The 12,924-nt window shown below is 49.9% G+C and overlaps 2 protein-coding genes across 2 annotated transcripts in view; one reads left to right on the forward strand and one right to left on the reverse strand.

Annotated features, from left to right (window-relative positions):
- Positions 1-9,450: 9,450 nt before the first annotated feature.
- On the reverse strand, positions 9,451-9,888 carry LOC140400137 (histone H2B 7-like). The gene has a single exon (XM_072489611.1). It carries the CDS (start codon positions 9,852-9,854, stop codon positions 9,477-9,479), a length of 378 nt encoding a protein of 125 aa, XP_072345712.1. The 5' UTR covers positions 9,855-9,888; the 3' UTR covers positions 9,451-9,476.
- Positions 9,889-10,282: 394 nt separating this feature from the next.
- LOC140400041 (histone H2B-like) overlaps positions 10,283-12,924 on the forward strand; it is a 156,771-nt gene continuing 154,129 nt past the window's right edge. Inside the window, exon 1 of the transcript XR_011937999.1 lies at positions 10,283-11,318. The gene's annotated coding sequence lies outside the window, so the exon portion shown is untranslated. The remainder of the gene's footprint in view (positions 11,319-12,924) is intronic.

Below are 12,924 nucleotides of genomic sequence, written 5' to 3' on the forward strand. Positions count from 1 at the left end.
CCCGCTTCACTCACTCCCCCGCTTCACTCACTCCCCCGCTTCACTCACTCCCCCGCTTCACTCACTCCCCCGCTTCACTCACTCCCCCGGTTCACTCACTCCCCCGGTTCACTCACTTCCCCTGGTTCACTCACTCCCCTGGTTCACTCACTCCCCTGGTTCACTCCCTCCCCTTGTTCACTCACTCTCCTGGTTCACTCACTCTCCTGGTTTACTCACTCCCCTGGTTTACTCACTCATCCTGGTTCACTCACACCCCTGGTTTTTTCACTCTCCTGGTTCACTCACTCTCCTGGTTCACCCACTCTCCTGGTTCTCTCACTTCCTGGTTTACTCACTTCCTGGTTCACTCACTCCCCTGGTTCACTCACTCCCCTGGTTCACTCACTCTCCTGGTTTACTCACTCTCCTGGTTCACTCACTCCCCTGGTTCACTCACTCCCCTGGTTCACTCACTCTCCTGGTTCACTCACTCTCCTGGTTCACTCACTCTCCTGGTTCACTCACTCTCCTGGTTCACTCACTCTCCTGGTTCACTCACTCTCCTGTTTCACTCACTCCCCTGGTTTACTCGCTCCCCTGGTTTACTCACTCCCCTGGTTCACTCACTCCCCTGTTTCACTCACTCTCCTGGTTTACTCACTCTCCTGGTTTACTCACTCTCCTGGTTTACTCGCTCCCCTGGTTTACTCACTCTCCTGGTTTGCTCACTCCGCTGGTTCACTCACTCTCCTGGGTTACTCACTCCCCTGATTCACTCACTCTCCTGGGTTACTCACTCCATGGGTTTACTCACTCCCCTGGTTCACTCACTCCCCTGGTTCACTCACTCCCCTGATTCACTCACTCTCCTGGTTCACTCACTCCCCTGGTTCACTCACTCCCCTGGTTCACTCACTCCCCTGGTTCACTCACTCCCCTGGTTCACTCACTCCCCTGGTTCACTCACTCCCCTTGTTCACTCACTCCCCTGGTTCACTCACTCTCCTGGTTCACTCACACCCCTGGTTCACTCACTCCCCTGGTTCACTCACTCTCCTGGTTTTCTCACTCTCCTGATTCACTCACTCCCCTGGTTCACTCACTCTCCTGGTTCACTCACTCTCCTGGTTCACTCACTCTCCTGGTTCACTCACTCTGCTGGTTCACTCACTCTCCTGGTTCACTCACTCCCCTGGTTTACTCACTCTCCTGGTTTACTTGCTCCCCTGGTTTACTCGCTCTCCTGGTTGAGAGGCAGCATGGTTTTGTGAAGGGGAGGTCATGTCTCACTAACTTGATAGAGTTTTTCGAAGAGTTCACAAAGATGATTGATGCAGGTAGAGCAGTGAATGTTGTCTATATGGACTTCAGTAAGGCCTTTGACAAGGTCTCTCATGGAAGACTGACACAAAAGTTGAAGTCACACGGGATCAGGGGTGAGCTGGCAAGGTGGATACAGAACTGGCAAGGTCATAGAAGGGAGAGAGTAGCAATGAAAGGGTGCTTTTCTAATTGGAGGACTGTGACTAGTGGTGTTCCACAGGGATCTGTGCTGGAACCTTTGCTGTTCATCGTATATATAAATGATTTGGAGGAAAATGTAACTGGTCTGATTAGTAAGTTTGCAGATGACACAATGGTTGGTGGAGTTGCAGATAGTTATGAGGACTGTCAGAGGATACAGAAGGAGTTAGATCGTTTGGCGGCTTGGGCGGAGAGATGACAGTTGGAGTTTAAGCCAGACAAATGTGAGGTAATGCATTTTGGAAGGTCTAATGCAGGTCGGGAATATTCAGTGAATGGTAGAACCCTCAAGAGTATTGAAAGTCAAAGAGATCCAGCAGTACAGGTCCACAGGTCATTGAAAGGGGCAACACAGGTGGAGAGTTGTCAAGAAGGCATACGGCATGCTTGCCTTCATTGGCCGGGGCATTGAGTACAAGAATTGGTAAGTCATGTTGCAGCTGTATAGAACCTTAGGCCACACTTGGAGTTCAGTGTTCAATTCTGGTCGCCACACTACCAGAAGTATGTGGAGGCTTTAGAGAGGGTGCAGTAGAGATTTACCAGGATGGTGCCTGGTATGGAGGACATTTGCAGTGAGGATCGGTTGAATAAACTCGGTTTGTTCTCACTGGAACGGCGGAGGTTGAGGGGCGACCTGTTAGAGGTCTATAAATTTATGAGGGGCATAGTCAGAGGCTTTTCCTCAGGGTCGAGGGGTCCATTACTAGAGGGCATAGGTTTAAGGTGCGAGGGTCAAAGTTTAGAGTAGATGTACGAGGCAAGTGTTTTTACACAGAGCACAGTGGGTGCCTGGAACTCGCTGTCGGAGGACGTGGTGGAAGCAGGGACGATATTGACATTTAAGGGGCATCTTGACAAATACATGAATAGGATGGGAATAGAGGTATACGGACCCAGGAAGTGTTGAAGGTTGTAGTTTAGTCGGGCAGCATGGTTGGCACGGGCTTGGAGGGCCGAAGGGCCTGTTACTGTGCTGTACTTTTCTTTGTTCTCCTTTCGATTGACACACTTCTCTGGTATCACCATTCTCATGATTCACACAATCTTCTGATGAATACACTCCCTGCTTTATACATTCCCCTGTTGTACACACTGCCCTGGTTTACACACTCTCTGGTTTACAAACTCTCAGGTTTACATAATTTTTAGTGTGCACATTCTCATGGTTTTGCACACTCTCCTGGTTTACACTCACTAATTTTAAACACTCTCCTGGATGGAAACTCCCCTGGTTGTAAACATTCCTCTGATTTCCTGGTGCCCGGATTGTGGAAGTGCCTCCCCTCCACACAGAAAGTCCAGCTCTATGAGTTCATCCTTATCCTTGTTTCTCTGTCACACTCTCTATTTTTCTTGTCTTTCTCTCTCATTTTCAATATGTCATCAGGAGTGTTGTGGACACAGTGATAACACGTTTAACACTGGCCCTCACTGTGAACACTGGACACAGTGATAACACGTGTAACACTGGTCCTCACTGTGAACACTGGACACAGTGATAACACGTGTAACACTGGTCCTCACTGTGAACACTGGACACAGTGATAACACGTGTAACACTGGCCCTCACTGTGAAAACTGGACACAGTGATAACACGTGTAACACTGGCCCTCACTGTGAACACTGGACACAGCGATAACACGTGTAACACTGGCACTCACTGTGAACACTGGACACAGTGATAACACGTGTAACACTGGCCCTCACTGTGAACACAGCTGCCCTGTTGTGGGTGAGACGGTCACTGTCCCTCCTCCACACAGAAAGTTCGGCTCTGTGAGTCCATCTTTATTTTTAAAATTTGCTGTTGGGATCAGAATGGTCAGAATGTGTGTCACTGTGAAAATCTCCACTCTCAGAGGGGGTGGGATTATGCTTTAACTGGGTGTCCCTGCTTGTTGAGTTTGGGGTTCAGTGTTACCCGGCAGTGCAGGAGGATCACATCAAGCAGGAAAATCTCCACTGATAGAGAGGAGATCAATTTTATTTTCACCTTCACGAAAGGTGGGCCATCAATGAATTTAGTTTTTAAAATATGACTGGCTGCTGCCGGGTATTTAGGTAAACAGAAAACTCAGAGAGTTGAACAGTAATTAAGACACGGATTGGGAACAAGTGTTGAGAAGAGGGAGAATTCTGCCCTGGGAAATGTCATTTCCAGACCTTGTGTGTGGATGTGAATATTGTGGAAGAGAGAGTGTGTGAAAGGGGCGGGCCAAACAGGAGAAACCAACTGTGTTTGTGTGTCCGCTCTGACCAGGAGATCTCCCAATCCCTCTGGGACTAAATGGAAATATTTTTCATTCCAACAATCCCCCTGTTCCCCATCTACTTTTCCAAGTTGGATTTCAGGGCAGTTTCGATGCTGCTTTCCAGATTTCTGTGGAAAGGTTGGGAAAATGAGTGATCGGGTGAGAGAGCGGGAACAGTGCATCAGTAAAACGGGTTGAAATGCAAAATGGAGCCTTCAAATCGCGTGAAACCTTTTCTACAGCAAACATGAGAGTGTGAGAGACAGGAAGGAATTATCCTGGGACACTGTGGAGCTGGAATTTGAGTGGAATTGGAGAGTTTGGGACGAGAGAAAAACACAGAGAGGCAGCAGCAGCCTGGAGCTGAGAGCAGGTTGTCTCCGCCCCGTCCGCTCGCTGCCTTTAAGTTGCTCAGTGCCGCCACCAGAGGCTTCATTTCTCACCCACATTGACGGAGAGATTTTGTGCAGAGTCTCGGACATGAGCGACAGTGCAGCCGCCGAAACGGCTCCTCCAGCCGCCGCCCCAGTCAAGGCTGTCAAGAAGCAGAAGGCGGTTCCCCGGAAGAAACAAGAAGGTCCCGGGCTGGGCGAGCTGATCCTCCAGATTGTGGCGGAAAGCGGCGATCGCAAGGGGGTTTCCTTCCAGGCCATAAAGAAGGCGCTGCGGAGCAAAGGGGTCGATGTGGATAAACGGGGGGCCCAGATCAAGCAAAGTGTCAGGAGGGAATTGGCTAAAGGCACCTTGGCTCAGGTCAAGGGCACGGGCGCCTCCGGCTCTTTCAAGATCGTTAAGAAGACAAGCGGGGGGAAAGTGATGAAGACCGGAGCAGGCAAGAAACCATCAGTGAAGAAAACAGCAGCCAAGAAATCTCCCAAGAAACCAGCAGCCAAGAAATCTCCCAAGAAAACATCAGCCACGAAAACTTCAGTGAAGAAACCAGCAGCCAAGAAATCTCCCAAGAAACCAGCAGCCAAGAAATCTCCCAAGAAACCAGCAGCCAAGAAATCTCCCAAGAAACCAGCAGCCAAGAAGGCGGCAACTCCCCAAAAGAGCGCGAAGAAAGCAGCCCCGAAGAAAAAGTCACCTGTGAAAAAGACCACGGGCAGAATAAATCCGACCCAATTGAAGGCCAAGCCCAAAGTCAAATCAGCAACGGCTAAGAAACCAGCAAAGAAGTGAAAGAAGGCGAGCAAATTGTAAACCTCTGAACCCAAAGGCTCTTATCAGAGCCACCCACATCTCTCAGGAAAGAGCTGATCCCCCGACCAATGAATCGCTGTCCCGGTGCTGGGAGCAGATTTCAGACAGAAATGTCAATCCAGCATTGCCGCTCACTCGCTGACATGCTCTGCACCGGGCCTCTCCCCCCACTCTGCACTAAAACACAGGGATGTTGCTGCCTCTTCCTAACCGGGGATGTGTCCGGGGGAACAGTCACAGTTTGTGTTAGTTTCATCATTCACAGATTCAGGGGAGAGTCTGTAAAAGAGTTAACATGGCGAAGAAATCCCACCTCACAACATAAACACTTTATATCAGCTGGAAGGAATGTTAGTAAATCCCCAACCCGTCTGGGAGAGGAGTTGTGTGGGGATGGAATAGGAGCTGGGGTTGAAATAGGAGCAGATAGTTGGGCTGGTTCTGGAAAGGAGTGAACTTAGGCGGGAATATTACTGACAAGTCTGGATTTAATAGATCCGCGTTTCTAACTAGCTGCTATCTGATCTTGCAGTTTGTACGTGTTGTTCAGCGCCCTCTTTTCACTTCTGTTTGGAATATAAAATGTGGGTTGGAGCAGGCAGGAGGCGGAGCTGGATGATCAAAGACATTTCACTGCTCTGTCTGTCACTCAGTCTGCTCCCCGCCTCTCTCTCTCAGTCAGGTCGGGGCGGGCTGTACAATAAAGGAAAGAGCAGCAGCTCGTCTCATTCAGCAACGATTTGACTGAACAAGCATCATGTCTGGCAGAGGGAAAGGAGGCAAAGGACTGGGTAAAGGCGGAGCAAAGCGGCACCGCAAAGTGCTTCGTGATAACATCCAGGGCATCACCAAACCAGCAATCCGCCGCCTGGCTCGCCGTGGCGGGGTTAAGCGCATCTCGGGTTTGATCTATGAGGAGACTCGCGGGGTGCTGAAGGTTTTCCTGGAGAATGTGATCAGGGACGCGGTCACCTACACTGAACACGCCAAGCGCAAGACCGTCACCGCCATGGATGTGGTTTACGCTCTCAAACGCCAGGGCCGCACTCTCTATGGATTCGGCGGCTGAGAAAATCAATTTGACAATTTAACAAAATCCAAAGGCTCTTTTAAGAGCCGCCCAAATCCTCACAATGAGACCACTGACCTGAGAATGGCAGCAGCATAACTCATCGAGCTGCTTTAGCGACTCATAGCTTGGAAACCTCGATTTCCTGTTAAAACGGGTGGCGTTAGAGCAGGAAATCCTTTCCGAGCATTGATTTCTGTTTTCACTCTTGAAGAGCCGGTGCAGATTCGATGGGCCGAATGGTCTGCAGTATAAATTCTATAATTCGGCGACATAGTTGTACAGTCTGAAACACAAAACCTTTCTCCGAGGTCAAACCTGTAACCGCGCACAATGAACACTGACATTGATCAGAGACACTGTTTACATAACTGATCTGTAAACACCGCCTCCTCCTTCCATCTCCCCCAGAACAGTCGCTGAACGAATCAGCCAATTTTCCCTTTAATACCTATCGCTCTTTGCATTGAAAGAACCGATATCGCTGATCAGATAAAAATGAGACAGAATTCCGCCCCTCAATACGAGACAAAAATGGGACCAGGAATCATTGAGAAGTTTTTCACATTTACAACTTGAGATTGAGTTTTGATTTTTTCGGTTTTGTCAAATATCCGTTCATGGTCCCTGTGAAATTGGCGGGCTTTTTGAAATTGATGGGGTGTCAGTTGCAGGTCCAACAATCAGGGCCCTGATATTCTTCCCAATCATCGCTCTTTTCAAACTTGTCCACGGGATCGGGCTGCATCCAATGAGGAGAAGTGGGCGGTCACTATAATGTCTTAAATAGGCAGCGAGAGAGCGGCGCCAGCATTCTCAGCGTGTGCGTTTCCCCCAGTTTTACATCATGGCCAGGACCAAGCAGACAGCGCGCAAATCGACCGGAGGCAAAGCTCCTCGCAAACAGCTGGCTACCAAAGCGGCCCGCAAGAGCGCTCCAGCCACGGGCGGAGTGAAGAAGCCCCATCGCTACAGACCCGGCACTGTGGCTCTGAGGGAGATCCGCCGCTACCAGAAATCCACCGAGCTGCTGATCCGCAAACTGCCCTTCCAGCGCCTGGTGCGAGAGATCGCTCAGGACTTCAAGACAGACCTGCGCTTCCAGAGCTCCGCCGTCATGGCCCTGCAGGAGGCCAGCGAGGCTTACCTGGTGGGGCTCTTTGAGGACACCAACCTGTGCGCCATCCACGCCAAGCGAGTCACCATCATGCCCAAAGACATCCAGCTGGCCCGCCGCATCCGCGGGGAACGCGCCTAAAACTCGGCTTCAGCACCAACAGCAACAAAGGCTCTTTTAAGAGCCACCAAGTCTGTCAGGAAGGGAGCGTCACCACCCAATACTCATTTGACGTGATTTCGAATATAAGCATGGGCTTTAGGAAGCTTTATTGAAATCACATACCAGAATTAATAGCATGGAATGCATTTATGAAATGAACATCGCTTATTGTCACTAGTAGGTTTCAAATAAAGTTACTGTGAAAAGACCACATTCCGCCGCATGTTCGGGTACGCTGGAAGGGAAGTGAACCGTCCTGCTGGCCTTTCGTCTGCTTTAAAAACCAGCCCTCTGTTAAACCAGCCCGGATTAGATTATTCGCGGTCCTGAGTAAGAAACGAGTCACATAGTAACCCACTTAGATAGCCATTGCAGAAACATCTACACATTAAATAGCAGAGCAGAAACTACAGGATAGATTGGATCGCAGGCTTCCTTATTTGAGCAATATTATTGGAACGCGCTACGGATTGATACCATGAAGCGTGAAATATTTTCATATTAAGTAGCAGAGTAGAATCTCGAGTGTCAAAAAATAATTCGCTCTTTTTCAGATCAAGTGAGTGGCTCTGAAAAGAGCCTTTGTGTTATTAGATTAAAGAATGGTCGTTTCACTTCTTGCCGGCGCCAGCGCTGCTTTTCTTGGGCAGCAGCACGGCCTGGATATTAGGCAGCACCCCGCCCTGAGCGATGGTCACCCCTCCCAGCAGCTTGTTGAGCTCCTCGTCGTTGCGGACGGCCAGCTGCAGGTGCCTGGGGATGATGCGGGTCTTCTTGTTGTCCCGGGCCGCGTTGCCGGCCAGCTCGAGGATTTCAGCGGTCAGATACTCGAGCACAGCAGCCAGATAGACCGGGGCTCCGGCCCCCACACGCTGGGCATAGTTGCCCTTTCTCAGGTGCCTGTGAACACGACCCACCGGGAACTGCAGTCCAGCCCGGGAGGAGCGAGACTTGGCCTTGGCCCGAGCTTTACCGCCGGTCTTTCCTCTTCCAGACATTGTCACAATCTCACAAACACTTTCACACAGAATGAGGAAACCCGCCCACATTCACTTCTCTTATAGCTTCAGGGGGAATGGCGGTGCACATTGCTGATTGGTTATCTGAACAACATTGCGGAGTCTGCTTCAACGTGACCAATCAGATATCTGTTTGAAGCACCAATCAGGGGGATCCCGGGTACTGAGGGCGGAAAGTTTGGGCGCCAAATGTTGAGATTCCAACCGAAGATTGATTTCAAAACTTAAAAGAGCGCGAAAAGATTTAAAAAAGAGAAAATTGAATAGGGACCGTAAAAAATGTGAATACATCGATGAATTTTGTGTGTAAGAATGTTGGATTCTCTCTCTATCCCTAGATCACAGTTTCTCTTCATCTGTCAGTTTCTGATTTCGTGCTTTCTCTGTAACTGACAACAAACCCAAAATAAATTAAAGCAAAATAATGCGTTGCTGCAAATGTGAATTAAGGAGAACGTGCTGGATAAACTCAGCATGTCCGGGGGCATCTTTGTAAACGTTTTGAATCTGCAGAACGTGGATTTAGATCCGAAACTGTCTTCAAATATTTTTACAATTTACAGTCCAGTCGGGTTTAATCTGGCTGCTGTTTAAAACGCTCTCAGTCGCCGACAGAATGTCAAATATACGGCCAAGTGAAAATTTTATAATTTGTTTCCATATTGTATACTGCTTCCTCAGTGGTAAAAGTGGAGTGAGCAATTTGGAGCTCGTGTCAGTATTGAAATGGAGTTTTCCCACACCACTGGTGTGCTCCAAATAAACTGATCGATTATTGAGCAAACCTGAACATAAATGGAAAGGGAGGTTTTTCGGAACCTGAACACAAATTGAAAGGGAGGTTTTGGAGTTCTGTTGTCTCTCCAAATCTAGCGACAGGGACCGAATATGACCAAGTCAGAAACCAAAGACACACAGCGTCACCGAGCAGTCACTAAATGATGAGACTTATTTTCAAGGCACGAAGATCGACCGGGCGATAACTGGACATCACCCAGGATGTTATGTTCCAGTGAAACCCTATTTGAACCGATTTGGCTATTCATCGTCTAATAATAATTTAAAAACGATGGTTTGGCAGCTTTCCAGAAATTGTGGGTGGCTCTTAAAAGAGCCGTTGGGTTTGATGAGTTTGAGAACAGTTTTACTTGGAGCTGGTGTACTTGGTCACCGCCTTTGTCCCTTCCGACACGGCGTGCTTGGCCAGTTCCCCGGGCAGCAGCAGGCGCACGGCGGTCTGGATCTCCCGGGAGCTGATGGTGCTGCGCTTGTTGTAATGGGCCAGGCGGGAAGCCTCACCCGCGATGCGCTCGAAAATATCGTTGACGAAGGAGTTCATGATGCTCATGGCCTTGGAGGAGATGCCGGTGTCGGGGTGAACCTGCTTCATCACTTTGTAGATGTAGATGGAGTAACTCTCCTTCCTGGCTCGTCTCCTCTTCTTGTTGCCCTTCACTGGTACCTTCTTCTGGGTTTTCTTAGCGCCCTTCTTGGGAGCTGGAGCTTTCTTGTCCTCAGCCATGGTCAGAGCAAACTGCAGACACACAATAACTGAGAACTGCCACACAACTGTTCTTTTCTCGACTAACTCAGTGAACTATGTTAATGAAGGATGGGTGAGAGACCAAGTCGCCATTGGTGAATTTAGAATGCTCAGACGTCTACGAGCATCTGATTTGTTGTTTCAGGTACCCAATTAGAGCAACTGCCCCGCCCATCCACAAACTTCTGTGGCCAGTCAGATTCCCCTAATTGACACATTGCTCTGACTCTGGGCCTCCCTCTGCCGGCAGCAGCACATTCTCTCTGCTGGTAATAACACGTCACTCCAGGGGCTGTCCCGGATGCCGGCTATACCGCGCATGCGTGCCCACTCAGCCCGATCAGGCGGTGCGCATGCGCGGTACACAGCGGGCCGGACCGCCTCCTCCTGACGTCAGCGGGCTGTCCAAGGGCAGCTTCTTTGAAGCAACAGCAGGTTGAAGCGGCGCCAGAGAGCAGATCCTCCATTTTGTAGCTGGCAGCTGTGAAGAATTGAAAATGGACGGTTTTGTAACAAGGAAGAGAGGGTCAGAGACACAAACAGGCCCGGATCACACATCTAAATCTGTGGGAGAGAGTCGCTGAGGAGAGTCCACAGCAACACAAAGCAGAGCTGGGGTGAGCTCCACGGCCTCTGCTCAACAACCCATTAAGAAGAAGCTGGAAACAGGAACACAGCAGAATAAAGGTGATATTTGAAGGTATGTCTTTATAAATTGTGCCAATGCAAATCAGGATCTCCTCTGGCTGATTTGTTTGCTGATGAAACGTGGAAGCTCTCTATGTCTTACCTTGCAGACATCTTTTCAATTCTAAACACACTGAACCGCAAATTGTCAGGGAAGGAGGATGATTGCTTTTGGCGCTGTGAAGAATTTGATGCTTTCCAAAAGTAATTGAACGTTAGGAAACTGCGCGTAGAAAGCCAAACCTACTACATGTTCCCCACACTGCAATGACATCTTGAAGAAAACGGTTAGGAAGGGAACTGTCGATAGACTGGCTGCACTGAACAACAGTTTTTAATCGCTATTTTCCAGAGAAGTTTCAGATTTTGAGAGAGAATTAGTTGGTGAAAACTCCCTTTGAGTTTGAGACCCCAGACTCAATTTACTGATTTATAGCTGACTCCAAATGTACAAACTGAGCTTCTGCACCTTACCTCTGACAGCACATTAAAAATACGGCACAACTCCATGAGGTTTTCAGAGTTCCAGCGTAGAGTCTCCGAGGAGTACCCAGTACGGAGTAAAACAAGCATTCTTTTGCTATTACACATCACAAGGATCTACATGTTCAAGGTTGGATTTTTCATCCTCAAAAGGATGAAGACAGCACACAGGAACCAGCTGAACTCTGCACCTGATACATGCACTGCCCTCTCCTCTAAACCTGATTGGAAAGAGATCATAAGGACCAAGCAAGTTCACCTACTGGATTAAAGGTAAGAGAACATAGTGGGTCACGGAGGTCAGCTGGTGTGGGTCCCAAAGGCTGGCCAGCATGGGTCCCAAGGGATAGCCGATTGGTTAAAATGGGTCGCAGGTAAAAACGGTTTAAAAGTACTGCTCTGTAAAATTCTGCTGATTCAGTTCATCCACTTTTCCTTCATTTACCAGGACTAACTGATCTAATGTCATTGATGTAGTACATATGTTACAGATAAGAACATTTATAACTGAAGCAGAATGGAAAAGGCAGTTTCAGACATCAGGACAAGACCAGGTCTCATACTACAAGAAGAGACCTGAGCAATTAAACATTATAAGAATTATTATTGGTAAACATGCAGTTACTGAAGAAGAATTTTAAAATCCAGCTTTGTCAGTATGTCATGGTGCTCATTACAGAGAAAGTGCTGCAAACTGCTCCGAACTGTTTGTCAACAATTCAAGTGGAGACTGGAGAAGCTTTCAACTGGAGCTGGAGCTGAGTTCATAGATTTCATCGAGTCTACAGTGGCCATTCGGCCCATCAAGTCTGCAACGGCCCTTGGAAAGAGCATATTAATAATAATAGATTGTCACAAGTAGGCTTCAATGAAGTTACTGTGAAAAGCCCCAGTCGCCACATTCCGGCGCCTGTTCGGGGAGTCCGGCATGGGAATTGAACCCACGCTGCTGGACGTGTTCTGCATTACAAGCCAGCTGCTTAGCCCACTGTGCTAAACCAGCCCTCCCCAACTACCTAAGCTCACACCTGAACCCTAGCCCCACACCTCCACCCTCCCCGGAAATCTTCCGGTCAGGCCGTGTTTTTCCTGCGGGCCGAGCAGGCGGTCTACCGTGTCCTGGAAAGGGGGCTCACAGTGGGTGGGGCACACGTGGTGGTGGACCCACTGGAGGCCACCGCCGAATGTGTCATTCCTTCAAACGTCCCGCTCTACCTCCCCACCGAGCTCCTCCTCCCCATCTCAACTTCCTGGGGGAGGTCAGGTCCGGGGTGGCGCCGCTGACACTCGGCCTGCGGGACACTTCCCTCTGTCATGAATACTCCTTCCGGCGTCAGGGTTTTGTCTGCCTGACCCGGGAGGAGGTCATGGAGGGAGGATTTGTGGCTCCCCACCAAGGGAAGAACCATAAAGTGATCTGGTCTGCGGATGGCATGCGGTGCCATGCCTGAAGTGGGCTGGGGCATATTCGCCGGAACTGCCCCACCCTAACGGCCACTGCCAACAACATCTCCAGGCCGGCCATGGCTGGCACTGCCCCCCTCTCCTCTACCACCTCTGTCTGCCCAGCAGCCGGCCCCTGACAACACCTCGGCTGTTGGCGGCCTAAAAAGGCCAAACGGAAGACGGCGCGATGGTCGGACCGGGCCCACCCACACCTTGGCCCCATCACGAGTACTGACCCCGTGCCCGTCCCAACCAACACAGAGGCCGCAGCCTCACCTCGCGATGCCGCCGCCACCTCACAACAACATGAGGGGCCTGGAGAGACCAACACACGGGCTCCGGAGGGCGGTGGGGACCCTGTGTACAGTCCCGAGCTGGATACTGTTCCGGCCCCACCACAGTCCCAGGGGCTCGGCGATGCGGAGGGGGGGGG

Source organism: Scyliorhinus torazame, chromosome 24 (assembly GCF_047496885.1).
Source record: "Scyliorhinus torazame isolate Kashiwa2021f chromosome 24, sScyTor2.1, whole genome shotgun sequence".
Lineage (NCBI taxonomy): Eukaryota > Metazoa > Chordata > Chondrichthyes > Carcharhiniformes > Scyliorhinidae > Scyliorhinus > Scyliorhinus torazame.